This window comes from Chiroxiphia lanceolata, chromosome 1 (assembly GCF_009829145.1).
Source record: "Chiroxiphia lanceolata isolate bChiLan1 chromosome 1, bChiLan1.pri, whole genome shotgun sequence".
NCBI classification, from domain to species: Eukaryota; Metazoa; Chordata; class Aves; order Passeriformes; family Pipridae; genus Chiroxiphia; species Chiroxiphia lanceolata.
This window is the reverse complement of record NC_045637.1, coordinates 149,596,254-149,620,093: the sequence shown is the minus strand read 5'-3', so window position 1 is coordinate 149,620,093 and position 23,840 is coordinate 149,596,254. Positions and strand designations below refer to the sequence as shown.

Here is a 23,840-nt window from a genome sequence, read left to right as displayed (position 1 = left end):
TGATAAGCAGTTGAATGTGTATTTCCATGGGCGTGCTTGTTCATGAAAGGTTATTTCTTGAAGAGTCATCTGAAAATTATTTTGCAAGTGGACATTCTCCCTCTCCCCAAGTCACAGGTGAAGACAAAAATATCCAAATCCCCAGTGCTGTTCTCTGCAATTTTAACAGAGCACATAGAGAAGTCACCTGAAAGGTTACAAGACTTAACACCTGAAGTTGAGCACCTTGTCATACAGGCTTTAACAGAATAAATTCTCTACATAAGCATTTTATTTGTTCCTACTGCTAGAGTTCCCCTAAAGATCAGAATATCAATCTATTTGTATTTCTGCTCCCCAATCTTATTCACTAAAGATCAAATGATTTTTACTCTCTTCCTTTCTCCCACACTTCATTGAAAGACATGCTTTAATTTTTCATTTCAGTCAGTAAATATTATTTGCAAAAGCATCACAGGTCTTTTTTTTTTTTTAACAGATGAATTATTCAGCAATACTGACTCAGATTGCAGTAGGACTCAGTACAAAGTATAATTGTCTATTTAGAGAGCTCTACGGTAGAACTACCATCTGAATACTCATAAATGGCAGGGAAGCTTCTGCAGCATTACTGAAGCCATTTCCTCAGAGATCTACTGAATAGATGCCTTCAGTTCCACTCATACCTTTGCCACCATGCAGGGTGCTTTTCTATTGCAGCTTTCCCCTTTAGAATCTCAAGGCCTTCAAAAGAAGAGGAAAAAAAAAAAAAAAAAAGAAGTGCCTGCAGATGGAGAAGAGGAACATAATACCATATGGCCAACACTTATGGAAAAGCTTCCAAATACTGCAACATAAAAACCTATAGAAAGTTCCTCAGAAGTGTCTACTGCAAACCACAGGCTGCCTTTCTGTGCTGTATTCTTTCTTACTGAGCTGGCCCAACAACAAGATCCTGAGCCACACACGCTTCCTGATTTTAACAACACCAAATCATGACCTTTCCTATTATATTTTATATCATAGCTATATTATGCTCCCAGTATCCAGTCACATTTCAAGTTTAGTCTTTGGTTCCAGGAGTGTTTGAAAGGAAGACACAGGGTTCCACAGAGACTGTTTTCATCTGCTTTAAAGTGTTAATTCCACAGCAGACCACAATCAGGCTGCTGCAGCTCTCCATAGCATCCCTGCTCTCATGGTTAGATTGAGAGCTGGGACCTCTACTAATCCTCAATCATTTGAAGAACACAGGCCCTTTATATCAACCTAAACAACTGACTTTCCTAAGCGTACTATAAAATTAACTGCTGAGTTTTAAAAGCCCTTGAAAAAGCAGGGACAAAAATCAGTGGATAACAATATGTAAAAATACAGTCAGGTAAGTGCCCAGCCTGCTGAACAAGCTGGAGGAGGACAGAAACCACATATATACACAGTAATTCCACCACTCACCCTGATTTTCAATCAGAATCAGTATGAAAACTGTGCAACTTTAAAAGCTTAGAGTTTCCTTACAGCAGCAGGAGCTGAGCTAAGCACTCCCAGCACCCAGCATCCTTCTTCACCTTGACTACTATTAACATAACCATCTCCCCTGGGCCAGGTCTGATGGTGGATAAAAGGAAATGAGGGAGTAGACATGCATTTTTGTGATATTCTCGCTTGTAGTAAATAAACTAGTTACTGGAAAAAACAATTTTATTTTCTGTTACTGCACATATACATATCTGCATTTCAGGTTACTCCAAGTCACATTTCTATTTTAAAAGTCATGTAATGTGCTGGATATTATATTTCAGGTGCCAGAGAATTAAAATATTAAGAGACCAAAGATTTTTTATTACAGAACTGATCCAACAGCAATACATTTAGTGAAGTTTATTGGTATAATTATATTGATAGACTATACTAAAAGGTGTTATATATTCACCTCTATACTATTCTCTCTTATCTCACTTAATCAAGTAAAATAATTAAGTCTTTTCTTAACATAGAAATAAAAGCAACTTAGGCAAGGACATATCACAGTGAAAACAGAAATTAGAGAGTTGTTCATGCACATCTGGCTTAAGCTGTAAATTAAAAAATAAATTTTTCCCATCCCAAGTTAACATTCCTTTGTCAACAAACACAGAATAGTGTCACCTTTTCGAAGGCCAAGTCTAAAGATGTGGCTCCACAGCAGCACAAGCAGCAGCCAGTGACCCCTTTGCACTGGCTGGGTCAATCCACTCCCTCCCTCCCACTGCTTCCCAATTTATACAGAACTGTTCCACAAGTTGGCTGGAAAAGCTGAATTTGTCACAAATGATCAGCTCCCTCATACTGTCAGTTTTAGGGCTATTCAGCTCCCACATCCAGCCATGTGCCAAGCAGATTATTCCTGCCCCTTCCTTACACTAAAAGCTATACAGACCAAGGACAGCATCCCTGGTGTGGCAGCCAGCCATTATCCCAGTTCAGCTATGCCAAAGGGTGAGCAATCACTGCAATAAGCCAGCACAAGTTACCCTCTCTCCCTCCTGTTATAGATAACTTTTGGCAGAGAATACAACAGGTAAAAGAAGCCATTAACCTCGTAAATTGTTCTTCTGCCTGTCATTTTATCTGAAAGCTGCCACCAAAACTGGCTATAAAATTTCTGATCACTCCCAGTCTGAACTTACTGAAGGAGTTCCTTAATATCCTGGATAACCTCTCCCACAGCTTTCACAATGCAGGAGATGTTAGAATTTCTACTGCAAGTCATTAACACATCACTTCTAACAGGTCTGAAAAAAACATCCCCAGTGGATACAGTTAATCCCCTCCCAGAGCAACAGTGACACTACTGAGCAAGAACCACCAACTATTCTTCACCAATAGGCCCTGAAACATGACTTTTAAGGGAAATAAGAGTCATCTGAATGAAGTAGGGTTTCAAGAACAATGTTCTTGGAATCAAATGTTCAGGTAGGACTTCATCAGGGATTCGTCACCAAAGGGACAGACAGGAACAGATTCCGAGAGGAATCCAGTACTTGCTGTTTACAGCATGTTATTGTGATCACGAGCAACAGCTTTACTTCAGCCTACCTCCCATAAGAGAAATGTCTGGTAGGTTTTTGGGTAGGTTTGAATGATACACGAATTAAAATGTGCATGGTATATCCTGTGAAAAGCATGGGAACCGAGGGACTGGGAGAGAACAAAAGACCACAATTTTGTCCCAGAATAATGCAGTAATAGGGTATGACTGTTCAGTCTGCTGAGCTGTCTGCTAAAGAGCCAAGAACACTGAAAACAGTGGACAAGAAACCAGACAGCAGAAGCTGAATCAATGTCAGACTTGGTAGGAGGAGAGGAATACTAACATAGTTTAAGAAGGGCAAGCACAGAAAAAAAGAAGTGATGTTGTACTGTACCATTTGATTTCTGTTTATTCATGAGGAAACTTTTCTCAGAGAAAAAAAAACAAAACAACAAAACACCATCAAAACAACTACCCATGTAATCAGTCACAGGGTAAGACCGAGTGGTAAAAAAAAAAAAAAAAAAAAAAGACAGAAAAAGCAGGAAGAGATGGTTACAAGGATTCCTGCTCCATGTGGCAGGAGATAAAATCACAGAACCCTGGAATATCCTGAGTTGGAAGGGACCCACAAGGATTAAAGTCCAATGCTTGGTGCTGCACAGGACAACCCCAATAGTTTTAAAATATGCTCGACAAAACTTTGCTGCAGAGATGGAAACCAAGACTAGCAAAGGATTAATTCAAATTTTATGCAGGAAAAACAGTCCAATATATGGGAAATAATATGATGACAGTGATAGGAGTTGACTACTCCATCACTGTCTGGAAGGATTTCAAATGCAAGGAACAGGAAGAGAGGATGCAGTGACAGAGACACGGCTTTATTTTTCTTTCTGTGAAGCTGCAAAGAGCTTTAAAACATCCTGGCAGACCACACATTAAAGTTACACAGCAGCATTATTCATGCAGCCACAGGCTACACAATATGGATGTTGCACATTGAACATTTCCCACCCCGATCTAAAGGAATGCATGAGCTGGCAGATAAAGAAAGATCACAGCAAGTTTATGGATGTAAGAAACTCTGATACAAATAAGTGATAGGAATTGTATCTAGAGATGATTATCAGAAGCTTCTTCAGTGATACAGGATTAATTCAATTACATATTGCAGCATGACTACATGATGTGGCCAAAGAAAAGGGCCTTAAAAAAAAAAGTGTGAGCACACAGGGCCAACATCAGAGTAAGTGAGCTCTGCCTTGCTCACTGCACCTCATCCTACAAACAGGAACAGGGTCTAGAGGCACACAAAATAAGAGGGGAGAATAGGTACATTAACTGTTCAGTCACTTTAGATCATTAGAGTAATTGAGATGTTTTCTCCCCCTGTCACAAGGAGTTGCTTCATGCAGAAACAGCAGGTTATTGTGTGTGTAAACAGGAGTGACTTTCGTTAAAAGCCACCATTCCTGAACACTCCAGGTTCATGAAGGAGAAGATATAGTACCAGTCTACAGGAAAGCCAAACAAATTCAAAACCAGTCAGAATTCTCAGGTGTGTATCGAAGCCAGTTATTAAAACCAGTGTATTTGTAAGCATCTACAAAGGCAGCTCATCAAAAGCATATAAGAAATCCAAGGCTGTGTCAAGAACAGTTCAGTTTAATCAGTTTTTACTCAGAATAAAATGATCAACTGGATGAAAGAAAGATGGCAGACACAAAGTAAAAATAAAAATTAAAAAAAATCACACTATGCCTGAGTCACTGATTCTAAAGCAAGCATGGATACTACCACATGTGGAAAAGACAGAGTAGAATCACCACACAGAAACTGCCTAACAAGCAGTCCCAGCTGCAGCAAAACCAATATGTCTTTTTTTTCAGTGGGTTTGCAAGACTGGATGACTACAACACATGAACCCCAGTTCAAAGTCTTCTCCAAGTTGGAACATTTGCAAGGTCTATCTTATGCAAATCAGGCAGTGCAGAATGGCAAGTTCACACTGCAGGACTTTACTGTTTCCACAGGTCACTCTGGAAGTGTTTTACCGGTAGTTTGATAGTTCACATCGCAAGAGAGTCTGAGGGGCTTCATTTTATTCAACATTTTCCTTAGTGATCTTCAAAACTCTGCTTCAAAGAGTTTGCAGCAAGAGTTAGAAATGGTTGCAGGACTTTAAACTTCGCAGTATCTACAAACTGAATTTATAAGTGGTTTGGAGTTAATGCAATTTTTCAGGAAGTACCAAAATCTGAAAAAAACACCCAATTGAAAGAGTGCAAATTATGGGAGTGACTAAATATTGCCACTACTTAGAAAGAAGTACCCCATTATTAACTTGATTTGCTATAGCAGAAGTAGAGAAGAAAAGGTAGTTTGCTTAAACAAAATAATAGGCAAACAAACCACCACAGCTGTTAGAGAGCTATTAACACATTCCAGAAGCTGGTTAGACAGAACAAAGCAACCTTAGGACATTGTACAATCTCCTTCCTTAAAGGTCCTAAACATGGAATGAGGTAATTGTCTACAAAAGCACATCCTGCTTTAGTGAAGAACAAAAAAGGTTATTAGTTCCTGACAATACTTCAAAAGATTCATTCTTCTGGTTTTGAGGATTAAATATCCACATTTCTGGAAACTTCATTAGTAGCTAAGACTTGTAAGAGAAAACTGATAAAAACAGTAGTTTGAAACAATGAAAGATCCAGATCGTGTTGTAACCATCCCTATATTCATAGCACACTTCAAAATCCTGCAGTGTATTTTGTTTCTCATCATTGGTATTAGTAAGTAAATGGACTGAGGAGTTAACACTTCTATTTTACTGCAGCTCTCCGCTGTCAGTGTGGATAAGCAAATGATTATTGCGAGATTTGAGACAAAAATAAAGTGAAGAGCAGCTTAAGAAACTTCACATTCCAGAGTTAATCATAGTAACTCAGAAGTTTCTTGTCCAGGCAGGTAGAGAAACTTATTTGTTTACAAGCAAGAGCTGCCTTGTTTAGGAACTAACTGGTAAACAGTATCAGAAGTCCAACTGAATACTTTTAAAACAGCTTCCTATCAATTAAACCAACCTTCAGTCATAGATTTGTACTTTGAGAAAAGCTACATCACTGTGGTTTTGTGAATAAAGGTAGCAACTTCAGCCTGCAACCTAACAATGTTTCTAAGATTTTCACCACAATAAAGAAGAGTTGACCTGAAGAATTTTCTAAAACATATTCAAGATCTTCCTTTGATAACAGGCACTATGACTTTTCCCTAAGCATCCCAAAGAAAGATCTAAATTAAGATGCCGCCTGTCTGGAATGCGGGCCTGCTCTTCAGGATTGTGAGAGGCAGCCATGGAACCCAAGAAATTAAAATTATATTAAACCTCTGAATATTAACATCAGTAACCACGCAGTGCAGAGCTGAATTCAAGGGAAGTTTAAGGGATGTGATTACTGAGAGAATAATCCTTAGAACCTCTACTGGAAGAGTGGTAAACAGTTCGAACTTCTGCTGTACCTTTAAAACAAGTCCTGCCACATACACAGTTTGCACACGGTGTAGAAAAGAAACAGTGATTTAAGTCTTTCAGGAATTAGTTTAAGATCAAACCTAAACATGAAGCTTAACCAAAGCATTAATCACAAGACAAGCATTTTCAAAATGAGCACACAGCATCTTCATAAACCACAGCCATACCCTTACTGAACAGGGCAAGTATCTAATCTTTAGGCAATCTTCCACTGAAAACTAGACTCAAAGTACTATTTATATAATGCTTTAAGTAAGAAATAATTTTTTAGGCTTAAGTCTTAAGGACTTTGGACTATGTTTGCTGGAGAAACAGTTTTGTGAAGTGTAATAAACTGTTGGTCTCAAATCCTGAATGACTATTTCCAACATCTTAACTTGAAGCCTTTAATAATTCAGTATTTACATTTTCATTTCTCCCTAGTCTCCCCTTGCACATTTCTTCTCCTTCCCACTTTCTAAACAGCCATTATTGGTATTTCTTATTAGAATTTATGAATCTGTGTGCACACTTTAATAGACTATGAAGTGTTCTGTTTCAATACACCACTTAAGAGATTTACCTAACAGCAGGCGTAGCTTGAAGCTACACAGAAAAAGAATTAAGAGCTTCCTGGCTTAAGTAGGTGGGATTCAACACACATTCAAGGCAATATATTTGGACACAGTTTTCTGGAACCTAGTTTAGATGTTCTCTGTATCACAGATAACCTGCAACTCTACCCAAAGCTGATTTTCCTCTGAACTCATATGATGTCCACACAGAGTACTGCTGGAGGTTTTTTGGGGTTTTAATGAACTGACTCAAAATTACTGGGGAACTCAAGCAAGACAGTGGCAGGAGAGATACGAGCCACTGGTGTAGAGCAAAGCATTCACCTTTTGCACTGTGGTATTCAGAGACTCCTATCAAAGGCAACCACACAAACCCTTTCACCGAGTGATCCCGCTCCACCCTGAAGGGATTCAAAGCACTGAAGTCTATCCTACAACTCACTCCTGCAGTAACTATGCTGGAAGTTAGAATACTGCTACAAAGCTTATATAGGAAGAGTTTATACCCATTTATTCTTGTGCCAATGATGTTCCTTCAGTCAATTTTCCTCCCTGGTGTTTACCCGTTTCCCATCCCTTACAGGAAATTTTCATTCATACAGAGTTATCACACCCTTTCTTAGCTTTCCTTTTACTGAGCTAAATGAGCAAAGTCTTTTTCTATGTCCATCTCAGTTTGCTCCCTTCTCCAGTACCTCACACATCTTCTTCCTCTCTGTCTTTACATCAGTAGAAATTCAAACCAAGCAGCAGAAAAGACTACCACATTGTAAGGGAATGGTAGGAAAAAAAGCCTTTTTGATTCTGTTTCTTAAAATGCCCAGTGTCAGAACTAAATACTCCACCATGATACACAGAGAAAAACAAAATAATATTGTCAAAAAATTCACCAACAAACTCCTTAAAAACACCCTATAAAAAGGACAAAAGCAAAATCACATCACAAATACAATCACGGGTCTACAGCACAGGAAAACTGCTTTCAGACAAAATTTAACTTCTGTCACAGTCAAAATTGGCAAATTCACCCAACTGGTTCACATAAAACAGCAAAATCCATATAAAATTCAGCAGAGGAGGAAAGAACCTAGAACCAAGTTAGATTTATTCAAATAGTATTCAGATAGACAGCTACCTTGAAGGTATCTACATCACATTCAAAAACCTCTTAGATGTGGTTCCCTCTTAGAAGGACAGGGTTATTTAAGCTTTCCAAAGCTCCATCTAGGTGCCAAGCTGGATGCCTACAAGTCAAGTTCAACTTTGCTCTAACACAGTTATGCTTGTATTAAACTGCTTTGGCTTTGTGTTAATCCCAGCCATTAGTGCACCCCTTCCACAGAAGGATTTTCCCCTGAACTGCCAGATTTTCCTTTTGTCAGACTTCTTTACTCATTGAAGAGCCACACCACAACATGCATCCAAAGGCAAACAGTCTCACTATGGAGAGGAACATTTTGCTTCAAGATGCAATAACTTATGAAAAACAATGCCATCAGTTCCTCTACTTATGTTGGAAATGCCAAATTTCTTAGGATGTTTCAGACTTAATCTACTTCCCCCCCAAGCCCATCCAGTGCTAGAACAGTTGTATCTTCTGGAAGTTAAAAATATTCAAATCAATAAAGTAACTGCAGACAGTTTAAGTGCTACCCAAAGAGCAAGCTCCTAACAAAAAAAGCTATGCTGATGTCAGTGACATGACTTCAGGCTCCAAATCCCGTGATCATCCACCCTCAAGTTATCAAAAACACATTACACATAAAGGCCTATCTCACAGGGCAGTCACATCTGTTGCAGATGATTAATAAGCTGCAGCATTTCTTAGGATTGTTTAGCAACAGTTAGATTGAGCCAACTGACACAAATATTCTGCTGTCATTCTTGTCACGCTGGCCTTACAGCGTAACCCAAGTCACCTCCCTTTAGCACCCAGCCATGCCCCAAGGCACTGTGCTTTCTAAGAACACTGACCTGATCATGACAGCCAAACTTAACAGCAGAGGGTATCAAACCACCAGGACAGTTATACTGCTTCATCTATACCACCCTGCCTACATGTGCAGAGCATTGGAGATGTCCATTGGATAGAACATTGGAGGCCACCCCCTAGGAAGTTTCTTAGGGAAAAGACTCTGTAGTCACCCTACTCCATCCTGGACCGCTCAGCAAAGCAGTCACAGACAAGTAACAGCATCTTGTAATCACCCACAAGGCAACACTGATATTGTCACACCTTCCAGGTCTATCTTTCCTCACCCACATGACACTGTAAACTCAATACCCCTAAATCAGGAAATGGAGATGATGTCGGCCAAAGCCTTCAACCTCACATCAAGCAGTTGTTCACCAACCATGACAGGCCACTATCAAACCAAACAGCTTCTGGATCGTGGAAGTTCTGCAGGGAAGTTATCAGCAGAGGTGACATTGTCCCTCACCTGATGCAGATGGAAGTGACAGCACTAGCAAGAGTGGCTGGTGAAGGTGATTTCAATTACTACTTGGCCACCAGTGACCAACATATATGCACACTCCTGAAGCAGCAATGTCACTCGAGGGCAGGAGGACACCAGGTTGTCTCAGTATTCCTCATGGATAGCTGCAGGTCAACAATGCCTTTCACTGAGAAAAATCACGTTTGCAAATCATGCAAATGTGACACTACCTGGACACAATCAGCCCCAACACTTCTTGCAAAACTGTGTTCAGTTCCTTGCAGCTTTGCCAAAGCCATTACATGGAACCCCTGCCATGGTAAGCATTTTCTAGGAAGTCTCAGCCAGAATGGTTTCACTGTTTCCAAAAACAAGAGAGGGAAAATACATGTTTTGACCACATTAAAATTTTATGAAAGCATTTTCATCAAGAACCTCCTGCATCCTCCATGACAGGAAGCAAGGAGTTTTGGAGCACGTCCTGTGTATCTTTTGCTCTACTAAAACATCCCTTCCCAGACTAGTGAGGCTCGAAAAGTTTTGTTTGATAAGGAAAACTCAAAGTTTTTGCTGCTAAAGTGGTAATTTCCAAGTTAAGACAGAGTAGGACTTTCCTCACTGTAAGACTAACTACCATGTTAAGAATAAGACAGTTGTACCTCATGTAGGAATAGAAAAATAGTTTGGACTGTTTGGAGACACTGAGCTCTGGGCTGACATGATCCACAGGCAATACTTGCACAAGATAAAGACTTGTGTGTGATTGTAGGAACAGTCTTCATCAAAGACAACAAAACTTCCAATAGCTTCTCTTGCACTGCTTAATAAAGTTTTATCCTTTTAATTAACTATCATTGAATACATAATTTTCATCTTTAAATTTTGAAGACAGAAGTTTCCCAGAAGAAAAAAACCCTCATCTACGATGTTACTTTATAGCACCCTGGCAGAGGAAGGACAAGCTTCCCCTGGACAGTGGGCACTTGATCACGATTTCTTGCATAAATTAATAAAGCTGAACATTTGAATACTCCAGATATGATATTCTTTAACAACTCTGGAAAGCACATCACAGGAAAACCCGTTGTCCTGTTGACGTTCATTGTTGCAAAATGACAGAAAAATATAAGCTGAGTAAATTTGGTGGAATAAGTGGTTGTCCACAGTTTCAGAAGCAAGTGTTCAGTATCTCTTCAGGTCAGACAGACAGGACAAAAAGCACTAGAAATGAGATTTTATTAGAATCTGCTAATGTGCCTCATATCACATCACAAAGCAACTGTAAAGATGGAAGAGAAAACACTTTTGAACTCTGAGGCCATATGAAATCTATTTATTCCAATTATCATTATCATCTCTGTAACGTTTTGTTGCCATGTTCACTCAGGATTCTAATCAGCTGTGGAAAAGTTCATGTAGAACATCCCCTCTCACTGTCACCATGTCTCCTGGTATCTCAAAGCACATCTCGTGGGCAAAATGCCATTTCTGTGTGCCAGAGAGCATCAGCTTTAACAATCCCATAATGAATGTTTACTAGAAATGAATTACAGCTGTAAAAGAATGGCTTAATTTTACTGCCTCCTAACCCCAGCACTTGATCCCTCAGTCTTAAGAACGAAACTAAATCCAGCCTGCATTCTAACATGCACTTTTATTACAAGCTTCTTTTAACTATTTTTGCCCCAAAAGTGACATCTGTTTTCATACCTTGATTCAGATATTCAGTAGAGAGCAGGAGGATGGTAGACAGGAAGAACTCAAGAAGAAATTACTTTTAATAAGAAATAGTAAAACAGTCCTGCAGAGCAGGGAAGGGATGACCACCCCAGACACAACATCAGTTAAGAGTAGATGCAATTACTGAAAGTAGTTTTACTGGTGAAAGTCTATTTCAGGAGGCAGCCAGAAACGAGCACGGAACAGAAGAGATGGATGATACAGGAAGAGTGAGATGAAGGCCAGAGCATTACTAGGAGAGATTCCACTCTAATGCAAACTGTTTATCAAATGTCTAAATGCTGCTTTGTGCAACAATCCAGAGAAGCAGAGCATTCAGGAGTGAGCACATCAGCCCCATGATGCTGATGCTACAATTGCTGCACACACTTTGCAGAACTCTCTTTTTCCAGTCTTGGAATTGAATACAGATACAGCACAGCCCTGCAAATAACTTCATTCTGTCTGCAGAAAACACCCCAAAAAGAGATAGGCAGATGCTACAGAAAACCAGTTAATTTGCTGTCAGCAGATACTATTTATTATCCTTAGTAAGCAAAAGGAAGAGTTTAACATGGAGGACAAACAACATTGCAACAAAACTAGTTTCCAAAACAATGTGCTAAAACTACACCAATGCAATCAACACAACTGACAGGGATGTGTTTGCTGCTCATTTGCTACTCTAATCTGGTTTCTCCTCTCACAGCACAGGTAGCTGATGGAACACAACCACTCATGAACCCCAGCTTAACACATTAAAGCTTCTAAGTGTAAATTGTTAACTAAAACCCTTTTTCATGTTAGATCTTCAGAATAATTTCTCCTTGTTCTTTTCCAAGCTCATCATATCAGCCATTAAAGAAAACCCAGAACCACTCCTGACATTGATCAGAAGCAGGAACAACCTTAATATAGAAACATGACTGCACAAACACCAAAGCTGGACAAGGAAACCCACAACATGTACAAAGATAACCAGTTTTTGATCTTTTATTGGGTTCATGAGAGGTCTCTCAGCACCATATTTCAGGCTACAATGAGAAACTCCACACCCATCAACAAGCAGCTTTCGTACTTTTTGAGGAAACACAGGTAGGTCATTCCCATCCAAGGAACACTGAGCAGGACGAGTTTAGAATATTTTCCACTAAGTTTTCTGTTTATTTTTAAGCTGAGCATCCTTCAGTTAAAAAGGGACTCTGGACACCTGTGAGTTTTTACTTTTCTGGTCTGATTGCTGCTTGGAAAAAGGTCCTTTAGGGAGTCCTAAGGAAAACAATATTCCTGGTCTATCCAGTCCTTCTGTGGACTCCATATGTGCAGAAAATGAGCCTACAGCCTGCTCTATTTCAGCTGTAGTGCACTGGTGATGTTTAACATCATCTCACCAAGATTTAGCCTTACACATCACCACAGCAGTACTATTAAGCCAGTCCTAGACAGACTAGTGACTCACCAATAAGTTACGCTGATCCTAGAGAGTCCAGACAGATATATGAAGTAAAGATGTTTTAAACAAAAAAGATGACCAGCACTTCTTTCTGCAACAACAGCATCCTACCTAACACTGTCTATGCTAATTACACACAGAATAGTTTATATGAATTCTTTGTATATAACGGAAAATAAAATTGCCCTTCAGCTTACAGCACCATTTTATTTAGAAATCACATCACCAGGCCAAACTCTGCATATTTCATTACAATACTACTTAGACCATAAATCTTTCCAGTATCATTTTTTCAACTCTACTCTCTTAATTAGAATCCAAATTAAATGAATGCCTTCTGTGCTTTCACATTCTCATTTGAGTAACCTTTGAGGAGAGTGAAAAAAAAAAATCCATTTCACACACTGGATGGCATTCAGTGCACACGTTCAGCCTCATTTTTCAGCTCCTTTTATTAAGCTCCCTGTTTCAACAAAACTGCAGCATAATTTGATACACAAGATAGTTAGCAACTGTTGATGGATATAGAACTGGAAAGCTTGCAAATACTCCAAAGTAGAGCCAAATGTCAAAATGAGTTTCAAATTTCCCATTTAACTCTCACAGCAGAGAGACTTTAAGTTTGACAAAAGATCATCAGTTGCTGTTTGGCTACAGCCACTTAATGAAACCTTACCAAGATTTCTTGACTTCTGAGCACTCACCACTTGCCATCCAACAACAAAGTGAACACCACCAGATGTCACTTTACTCCCCCACCCCCAATATTAGCACAAACACAACGACAGCAACCAGTGCAAAAATTTAGGTCATAAAACAGGTACTGCAACTAAGCTGCCGCATTTCCCCCTGCATCTCAGTCTCCTGTGATTCTGCTCCTCTGGGCCTCTTCAGACAGAGGAATTCTGAGCAGTAAGTTTTGATCTGACTCTCAACACTCTCAATTTCACTTACACTTCAGGTTCTGAACACAGCACTTTACTTCCTTTCCACTTGGCTTTAAAATTAGGCCTAAAACTAGGTTTCCATTAAGTCTGAAAGGGTAATAAGGTGACTGCTTCCTTTCAAAACCCACATACTACTTTAAACTGGCCAAAGGTTTGCTATTATACATTATCTTTTGGCAGGTCCCTGAACTGCTCTCACCCACCCAGCGTGAGCACCCACAGACAAAGACTCAGCTTTAAAGATAAATGAATTGGGAGACAAAGTGAAACAGAAGCTTAAAAATCAAGGAAAAAAAACCCACAAAACAAAACCTATCAAAGTTTCTGAAGAATTTGTATGATTTTACTGCAGGGTTTTAGAAGACACACAGATCTTCAGCCTAATCAAGCGTCTCCAAATCATACCACGTTACACCGTTAAAAGTGCAAAGGTGTTTCAAAAACTGAAGGTTTGTTACTTTGTTTTGTTTTAGGCTAGACAACCTTATCAGATATCTAAATTTGTAAGATGTTTAAAGTTACTTCTAAAATGGCTTAACTATTAGTGATTCAGCAGGTTTTAGGAACTTGTATCTTGCAATAGCAAGCCTCATGTAAAAATAAATATGTAAATTGGTAACTTTCTAACTCTTCATAAGCATAACATGAATGACTGACTAAAAAGTTAAACAGTGTGAAGGGAAAAAAACCTACAAGCTAGCAACAGATCCACTGCACCAAATATTCATACTTAAGCATGTTCAAGTTGCACAAAGGCACAAGCATTTCATTGCAATTCAAACTCTGTCTGGGCTGCTAAAAAAAAAAAAGCTCAAAGAATGCGATTGTTAAGAGCTTCCTTTTCTTACACACGGAAAGATTAAAATAAAAGGTGTTACTTTTCCAGACCAGTCCCACAACTGCAGGCAGCATGCTCGTAACCAAGAAGCTGCCTTATTAGCATACCGGCTTTAGATATTTCTCCTCACAGAATGACTCAGCCTGCTATTTTCAAAGTTTTCCTTAAATATTTGTCCTACATCTCACAACAGCAGCTACCAACTACCGAAAAAAAAAACACATCCCATGAAGTCTCAGCCACTCCACGACGCTGAGCACGGAGATTAGCCGTTCGTCCACATTTGCATCCACCCGAGCTAATCCTTTCTGAAAATGAAAGCTCAAGACATTCAACACGGATCTTTCAGAGGTAAAGCGACTGCTTTGTGCAAGTTCGAGGAAAAAAAAAAAAAAAAAGAAAAAAAACCACCACAAAAAAACAAAAAAAACAAACCCACATCCACAGCACGGTTTAGTGCTTGCAAGAGGGGAAGAACTTGCAGGAGTTTCCCTATGGAGCAGAGCACGCTCTGCCAGAGCTGCAGCGAAGAACAACCAGAGAGAGCGGCCACATAAGGAAAATCGAGTTTACAGCTGCCGCTCCGAACAGATGTACGCGCTGCCATAAGGAGAAGAAGCTTTAGCCGAAAGAGCTTTCCATCACTGCTCCCAAAGCCTATATTTGGTATCGCGGACGTATTCGAGGAGAACGAGCGTTTCCAGGGGAGGAGGAGGAGGAGGAGGAAGGCTGGTTCCCCCCGGAGCAGGGAACCCCTGGCTGGTGGAACTGCGGATCCAGGCGCCGGGAAGGGCAGCGGGCACAGCCGGGACAAAAGCTCCGCAGCGGGATCGGGTGGATGCGGGGCCGGGAAGGGCACGGCCCGGGCACGGCTCATCCCCGATCCCGCCGAGGGGATCCCCCGCTCCCTTCCCGCTGCCCAGACCCCGCCGGCAGCGGGGGTGTCCCCGGCCCGTCGCCCGCGCCGCCCCCCGCCCTCCCCCCCGCTTCCCTGGATTTTTACCTTCATCTTCGAGCTCTAGTTTCTCCAGCATCCCTTCGGAGGCGGCCGGGAGCTGCGAGGGAGCCGGAGCCGCTGCCGCCGCCTGCGGGAGGGAAGAGAGGAGAAGGGGATGAGCATCCAGGCGCGGACTCACCGGCCCCGCGGTGGCACCGGGCGGGGAGGGGAGGGGAGGGGAGGGAAGGCGGGACGGCGGCGGCTGCCCCTCGGCCTCCGCACACGCTGCCGCTCGCACCCGGCGCGGGGGGAGGAACCCGGGGGGGAGGACCCGGGGCTCGCCCTCCCCCAGCCCATCAACCCCCGGCGTGGCTCCCCCCGGGCGGCCCCGGCCGTGCCTCCTGCGGGCGCCGCCTCCTCCCCGCTCGGCGGGAGCGGCTCCCCGGGCTCCCGTTTCGCAGGACGGCGCTTCCCGCCACGCCTCGCCGCGCCGCGCCCCCCCCTCCCCCCGGCGGAGCGCTTGGTACGTCCCGTTTTGCTGCAGTCGAGCCCGTTGGTCGGCGACGGGAGGGGATGGGAGATACCACTTCCGCGTGGGAAAGGGAGGGGTAGCAGGGGCAAGTTTAGTGCCCTGAGAGCTCTGCCGGCGCGGCCGCCGCTCGCTGCCCGTTCTCCAGGCTCGGCTGTTCGCCGGACTGCCCTGGGCTAGAGCGGGCGAGGGGAGGCGGAACCGGGGAAGCCCTGCTCTCCCCCCACCAGCCGCGGTTGGTACGGTCCCGCGCGTTCACCTGCGAGGCAGCGGCGGGGAAGCGGACGGTTCCACTGCCCGCGGGGGGGGACATGGGGGTGTGGAAGGGGTTTCCCCCGTGTGTGACGGGAGCTCCCGCAGTGCGCCGGGCCGCCATCCCGGGGTGCCCTTTATCCCGGGGTGCCCTTTATCCCGGGGTATCCGCCATCCCAGGTGCCCCCTCTCCCGGGGTATGCCCCTATCCTGGGGTACCCGTCATCTCGCTGTACCCCCTATCCCGAGGTATCCCCTATCCTTGAGGTACCCGCCATCCCGAGGTACCCGGTCTGGGCACAGGCGCGCTCGTTTCCATTTTAAAAAATTTCCAGATTAAGTTACAATTCAAGATTATCCCGAATATCGGGCGTCTCCCGTGTAAGCGGCGCCCAAAGCCGCCCTGGTACCAGCGTCTGTAGGACGGAGTTTACACCACGGGAGGCTTCAGCCTACCAAGGACGAGATTTACTGCACCTTGTAAGACAGGCTATAGAAATAAGGAAATATTCGCAACAGATTCACCATTTGCATTTATTTAGACAGGGAGGTGTGGTAAAGCTTTAGCTGGGCTTCCTTAACTCTAATGAATAGACCCCCGCTGACAGCTTAGGGAACTCAGCAGGACCAGTGCAGTTTAGACACGGACGCTGCAGAAGGGGAAAACAGATTATTTCTTTGGCAATGGCAACAGATCCTGTGGGCAGACACACATGGATGGTGCTCCAGAGGAGCCAAAGGAGTCATTAGTGAACATATGAAATCTATTGGTCCCAAGGGGAAGCTCAGGCTTCAAAAGTTCAGCAAGTCCTTCAAGGAGGGAAGGGTGATAAGATCTAGGATAGCACAGTAATGTGCAAATAATGTAGGGAAGTATGAAAGATGATTAGAATTAAAGCTACGATGGGAGGAGAGAGCCAAAAATTATGGGAAAAGAGAAATCTGTCCCATTTCTTAAGTCCAGTGACGTTTCAAGCAAGGAAACTAAGTGCTGGTGACAGCTTTGTTTTCCCAAACCACCTATTTCTAGGGAAACTTTTAAGGATATATGGGAAAGTTAACAATATCCAGTTCTTTACTGTAAAGATCCTTTGAAAAGAAAATCCTGCAATATTTCCTTCCTAGTTGTATTTTTAAAAGACTTCTAAGACTTTCGTAAATGCTCTACCTGACGAGTCACACAAGATACCAAAACAGCTCATATTAACTTATTATATTTTCAGCCTACTAGTTAAAATGCTTTGGAAGCTTTTAATTGTCTCTGGGAGCTAGCTTTAAAAGCTCTAAATAATTTATCTTCCTTATCGTTTATCTTGATAGTGATAAGATTTTTGAACATCTTTTCCTAACCAAAGGAAGAGAAGAAAAGGTGACATGATGCACTGGAAATAGCTGCCATGATTTTGTTTCTTTTTTTTTTATTTACTCCCCATAATTATCTAGTAAGCACTAGCCATGAGGAAATACAACTCCGAGGTTGTTTGTAGCTGAAAGTGGCACTGAGTCTTGAAGGGTGTGCACTGCATTTCACCTGCTATGGAGCAGGAGACGTTTGTAAGAAGTCAGATAAACCCATTTCATGCTGCACTGCACTGTGAACCTCAGAGCCCACTGCAAGATCAGGGTTTTACAGTGGCAGAATCTACACCCAGACCAAGAGTACTATGAGAGACTCAAAATAATAAAAAGCAGTAGTTTAATATATAACAGATTAGTAATGGAAACTCTATAGCTATGTTGTACCATCCACACTGCTCAAAAAAAAAAACAAAAAACAAACCCAAAGGAAATGGGGAACTAAAGGCTGAAACCCCATCCTTCAATCTGCCTGCAGTCTCACAATTTGTTTAAACCAATTTTGGAACAAGCTGCTGATCATGGCGTTCCTTTTGCTCCTCGCTTTGCATTCTGGCTCTTTTTGGCTTGTAGGCAACACAGTGAGTCAGAACAGGAAACTGATGCAGCTGAAAACCAAAGGGACTAATAAGAAAAGATTGGGTTTTATCCAGATCAGCTCCTGATCCAAGTCACTTTGCAGTTGTATCAGCACTGGGACATGGAGTGCCCAGGGCAGGAGTGACAGTGGGACCACACCTTCTGGAAACAACCCACCCTTAAGTCAGCTTAAATCACAGTCAAAACATCATCCTGTTCATTGTGAACAGGATTAGACAAATTGGAAGATATTTTTAACAGTATTACCTCTCTACAAACTCTGGCTGTCATTTTACAGAAGGATTACTAGCTAAAGATATGGAAAAAAGTCTGTCTTTCAAAGGACCTGTAATTTCCACCAGGATGATATTATATATTGTAACATTTCAACACATGGGTTTTTTTGGTGACTATTTGATCTACTGCCACAGGAGGTTTCTCTTAACTATAACCAAGGGATTTGACCAAATTATGCTTTAAAAATTTGCTATCAGGTAACCAGTTTCAACTGTTTGAGATACCCACTGCAACAAGACAGAACATACTTCTCATGCTAAATACTGCCAGGCAAAATAAAGTCTATAGAGAAAAGTTTAGAAGAGAGATACGTGCAAAACAAAAGCTGCCTGAATACATTTCTACTTTTCCATGTTTTTACAAGGGCATTATTTATGCCAAAAACCATGAACCAACACAACCTTAATACAGCAGTGGCAGCAACCTTTGTAGAGCCAAAGTAAAACAACTCACGGTTGATACAATAGCAAAAGTCATAAAAGGTGGATGTAAACAAAAGGAGTTTTAGGACTTCTAGAGGCTAGAACGTAAATTTTAATAGGTAACTGCTTACTTTGTCTCTGGCTGTTTTCTTTATCTTCCTAGTGCAAAGGGAGTGAGGAGTGACTAATACTCTGTAGAAGTAAAATCAGTCCTGTAATTATATATTCACTTATAATGAATATGTTAAAACCTATCTGATAATCTATGTTTCCTTTTTCTTATAATCTAGGAGTCCTTTTAGTCCTATGTCCTATTGAAGGAATCCCATTGTTTTCATAAGAGCATGATAAATTTAAATGATAGGAACAGTTCAGGGATGTGAACAGCAACTAACATCAGCAGAAGATTGTTTTTAGATAGTTTCCTGCCATCTTGCCTCCTTGAGTTAGCAGGAATGCATCCACTAGGGTAGGGATCCATCCCTGGCAGCCATCAGATCACCTGTATCAAAACACTTTGACTCATAGCTACTCTGGAGCTTTTCATGTTGAACAAGTTACCCTGGGCTGCTGCTTCTGCAGCCAGTGGAGAAACAGATATTTCTGGGACATCCTTCACACGGCCCATTTTAGACAACTCCTTTGGATAAAATGATTCTGGACTGACCAGAGCACTGCACCTCCACCTGCTCAGGTTCACAGCACAGCTACCTGTGAGGGAAGGTGGGGGCAGCGAGCCAAGAGACCTTACACCCCTCGGTGCAGGTTTGATTCCAAGATGTGTAAGAGAACAACCACACCCATTTCAAGCATCTCTAACATCTCTAACATCCAACATGTATAACCAATGCCAAGCCACTCTCAATCTCCTTAGTAAGACGCTGGAAGCCCTGTGGTGAGCAGATGCAGCGCAGATTAATGGACTTTTGGCACTTTCTTGCACGACAGGCACACGAGCAAGCCAGGAACGACTGCTAAAGGTCACAACAATATTCACCAGGAAGGTAGTAAGGCTTCTTTATCTGACTGGAAGGGTTTAAGAGAGAGTTCCACAGAAGTTCTGTGTTCTGTCCAATATCGTTCAGTGTTTCCACTGATGACTCGACGAAGAAGTAATGAATAACCCGACCACATTTTCAAATGACTCAAAATGACTCAATGGCAAGAGAAGCTGCTTTTATAGGGACAGCCTTAGAACTTCAAATAATCTTGGGAATTGCCGCAGTGCTTTGAAAAACAGGATGCACTTTGATACGGGTAAATAGAACATGTTACACAATAATCAAATGCAAAAATAAAATGGGACTTGCAGCAGTCATGCAAGGAAAAGACCTGAGAGTAAAACTGAAAGTCAGACTGCAGTGTCAGTTTCTTGAAAATAAAAAAAAAAAAATCACACTGTCTACAAATGTGTTATAGGTAAGACGTGGAAAATCTGTTCTACATATTCTCTGGTTAGATGCCAGCTGGGATACCACATTCAGTTTTAGGCATTAAACTCAAGAATAAACCAAGAGAGTCCAAAAAGAGGAATGACAGTGATCTCAGAGTTTAGAAAACCTGTAAAGAAGGTCTTGAAAACTTTGCAGTTTCTTCATCTAGAAAGTAAGAAAAAAAAAATCATGGAACAGAAGACTGAAGAAAAATACTGTAGCAGTCTCCAAGTATAATGTGTTTTTGCAAGAAGGAAAGTAATTATCTGTCTTGGTCCACTGGTTATGGGATGAGAAGTTATCTACTTAACCTTTAGCAAGGAATTCTTAGGTTAGACTTTGGGAGAACTTTCTGACTGTACCAACAGTGAAGCACCAGCACATTTTGCTGAAAAAAACTGTAAAATCTCCATCACAGGAGGTTTACAGCAACAGGTTAAACCAAAAAATTTGTTGGTTATTATTTCCATATAGTTGGTTGTGCCATGGGGGCAAATGAATTTTTAATGTCCCTTCCAGACTTATTTTCTTTTGTTTCTATTTTTTTCCAGTCTTTAGAAAAATATATTTAGTCTTAGTATGATAATTCAATGAGAATTCTTTATATGTATCTTTTGTACAAAAGCCAGTTTACCAACAATCTAATACAAAGGTAAATTTGCTTTTCCTCCCTCCCCACAAACAAGTAGCCTTAATTCTGTGTTAGAAAAATTCTAAAGCAAATATTGTTTGAGTAATAATAAAGATTACATATTAGTCTTTGGTGACTGGGTAGGAATAGAAAGAACAATCTAAAAAAAGAAATGCTGCTGCAAGTCACAAGTCTATGTTGAACAGACTTATTCAAGCATTGCAACAAAAATATTACCTGTGCTTTATTTAGAAATAGGCATTTCCAGGTAAATTCAAGGCTTTTTCTTTCCTGATGGCTTAATAGGGATATGCTGAGGTGCCACCTGCACAGCTCACGGCTCAGCAGTAAAACTGAATGCCCTTCCCAGTACTTCAGAGGGAAAAAAAAAACCTACTTACCTTATAAAACCTAATGGATTGAAGAGCAACAGAAGGAATTCCTATCTAAATGCAAATCAGGGCAAAGCCATTTTGAATGCAAGAGTAAACTACAAATGGTAATTTTCCCACCATTTGCTAGTGCTCCTTACTACAATTACTGTTATATACAACTGAAGTAGTTCACAACTCTTCTCCTGATGAGCTGTCAAAGAACAACTTATAATTTTTCCAAATGTATGTCATAGATATGTTTATCCTGTTGCAATTTGTTTGTGCAAAATTAATTTAAAACACCTCCTGCTTAATTTTGCCTTAATCTAGTCTGGTTTGTGAAGTAGATAAAGACAAGTTATCAGAAAAAAAAAAAAAAAAGGTTTCATCTGCTGCTTAATCTGTAAATTAAACTCCTACTTGTTTTTTGCTAGAGCGTGGTAACTGATACCAGTTATTTACAACAGCTGAGAAAACTGGAATGAGGGAGGCTGAGGTCAGGATCCCATCTTGGATCCCTTCAGGATTTAAAAATGCCACCTGCGAGGTGAAAAGGCTGCACGGGGTGACAGTCCCTGAGTCTGCTGGGTGCTTCCAGAACATGGTCAGGCCCAGTGCAGAGCTCTAGGCCTGGTCTGATACAGAGTCCTCCTTACCTCCAAAAGCTCAGAGTGATCAGAGCAACTGAGCAGGAGTTGTAGTTTCTGCCATCTATTCTAAGGAACCTCTGTTCCAGCAGCAAACCAACCAGTGAGGAAGGGGATGCCTCATACAAAATGCTGGATTTTTTTTTTTTTTTGGCTGAAGTTTTTTCTTCCTGTGCCCAGAAGGAATGCAATAAAAATTGCTATAGTCTTAAAGGGCTTTTGAAATATTAAATGCTCTGATCGTGTCAGTAGCAAGTGTAAATGAAGGTGGTTACAGCTCAGACATTACAATTTGTTTAGAACACAGTAACCAAGTCCCATAACAACACCTGGCACTGACAACACACTCTGTGTTGGCACTGTGTGTGCCCCAATGTCAGCTGGGTGCTCTGTCCCTAATCTGTGAGGCCCTCAGTGAATTAGGGACACAACTGCCCTGCAGCAGGTATGAAAGTGAGGGAACAACTGTGTCTATTCTAAACTTATTTCTAAAACTGTATGCTGGGGCTGTAGAAGCTCTAATGGTTTGGTTTCATTGCAAAACAGCTCAAACAGAGTTTGCCATCATGTAAGAACTCTGCCCTGAAAGGATTTTTTTAACTTCATCCAACATCATCAGGATATGACTCGCCCAGTGGTCCTGAGCAGGAGTCTTTTAGCATGGAATACAGAACAACTCTATATTCCTTTTATATTTTACAACTCCTAACCGGTCTCCTATTGCAGGTATCTTCCCATATAGCAGCAGCTATAATATTAATTATTGTACAGAGTTAATTATTAGTGATAAGCAGTCACAGCTGGGGATCTGTAGTAGGTTAAATGGATAACATAAATGGAACAACAAGAAAATTTAGCCAAATCCTAAAAAAAAAAAGAAATATAGGACTGCATTCAACACTGGGAAAGATGATGAAATGGACAACTTGCATTTCTGCTAAATCCTCACTGCAATACTGAGTGTTGAAATCTGCTTACCCTGAAGATAACATGGACTGAATGCGCAGAGTGATTTCACATTTTTAGTGGCAAGCCCTTCCTAAATATTTCTGTATGGAAATGAACTTGCAGTTTAATCCCAGTGAGTTTTGTTCCTGACTTAATTCAGACACGGGATAGATTTACAGAACTTCCTTTAATATGACACCAGAAACAAAGAACCCATTTTATACACAAACAGTGTCCTGCAGCTCCTCATGGTACCAGTGAGAGAAGACTTAAGCATTTCTGAAAAATAAATTTAAGGACAGCAAAAGATGAAGCAATAGTCCAGATCCCAAGCTAAATTCTTAGAGAGAAGTCAAGGCAGGAGTGGAGAAGGGGTAGGATTTGTTTACATAACCTCTAATCTGTAGCTGTGTGTCTGATCCTGTATCACTCTGCTGCTCAGATAAGGTGGAGTTTTGAGTCAAGAATATCAGAGGTATTCTCTAACAAGCCTTTGTGGCCCACATTCCTTCCTCAGATTACTCATATAGAGTATAGGTGGAGCCCAAATCAAAATTATCAGTGTGACACATTATTAATCAAACAGCACAAGAACTTAAATTCTGTCATTTTGAACACAAAGTTCGAAAAAGTCAAGTTACAATCACTTGTAACCTCCATTGCAAACACAGGGATGCCACTTAGTTTTAATCTATTCCAGAGCTTTTAAGTGTTCTTGTCTTAAATATTTGTTATTGTATATGTTCAAAAATATATACTTTAGCTGTTTTCACACATAGACTTGAGTGCTCCTTAGTCTGTTTGAAATAGGACCAACCCTTTATCACACTGAAGGTCACAGTTAAGGGCAAGGGGGAATTACTGCTGGAGAGAGCTGCAGCAGTCAGGTAATAAGCATGATTACAGTAGATATTTTGTTGTAGGAAACGTACATTTAAAAAAAACCAACAAAATAA

General features: G+C 41.3%; 1 protein-coding gene across 7 annotated transcripts in view; it reads right to left on the bottom strand.

Moving 5' to 3' along the window:
* PRKAG2 (protein kinase AMP-activated non-catalytic subunit gamma 2) overlaps positions 1 to 23,840 on the bottom strand; it is a 211,618-nt gene that overhangs the window by 32,854 nt on the left and 154,924 nt on the right. For 6 of the 7 annotated variants that reach the window (XM_032675097.1, XM_032675117.1, XM_032675106.1 and 3 more), the window contains one exon: positions 15,483 to 15,564. In XM_032675097.1, the coding sequence (XP_032530988.1) occupies positions 15,483 to 15,564 (82 nt within the window). Of the gene's footprint in view, positions 1 to 15,482; positions 15,565 to 15,814; positions 15,922 to 23,840 lie in introns of those variants that run through there. The other variant, XM_032675155.1, reaches the window with a different exon arrangement.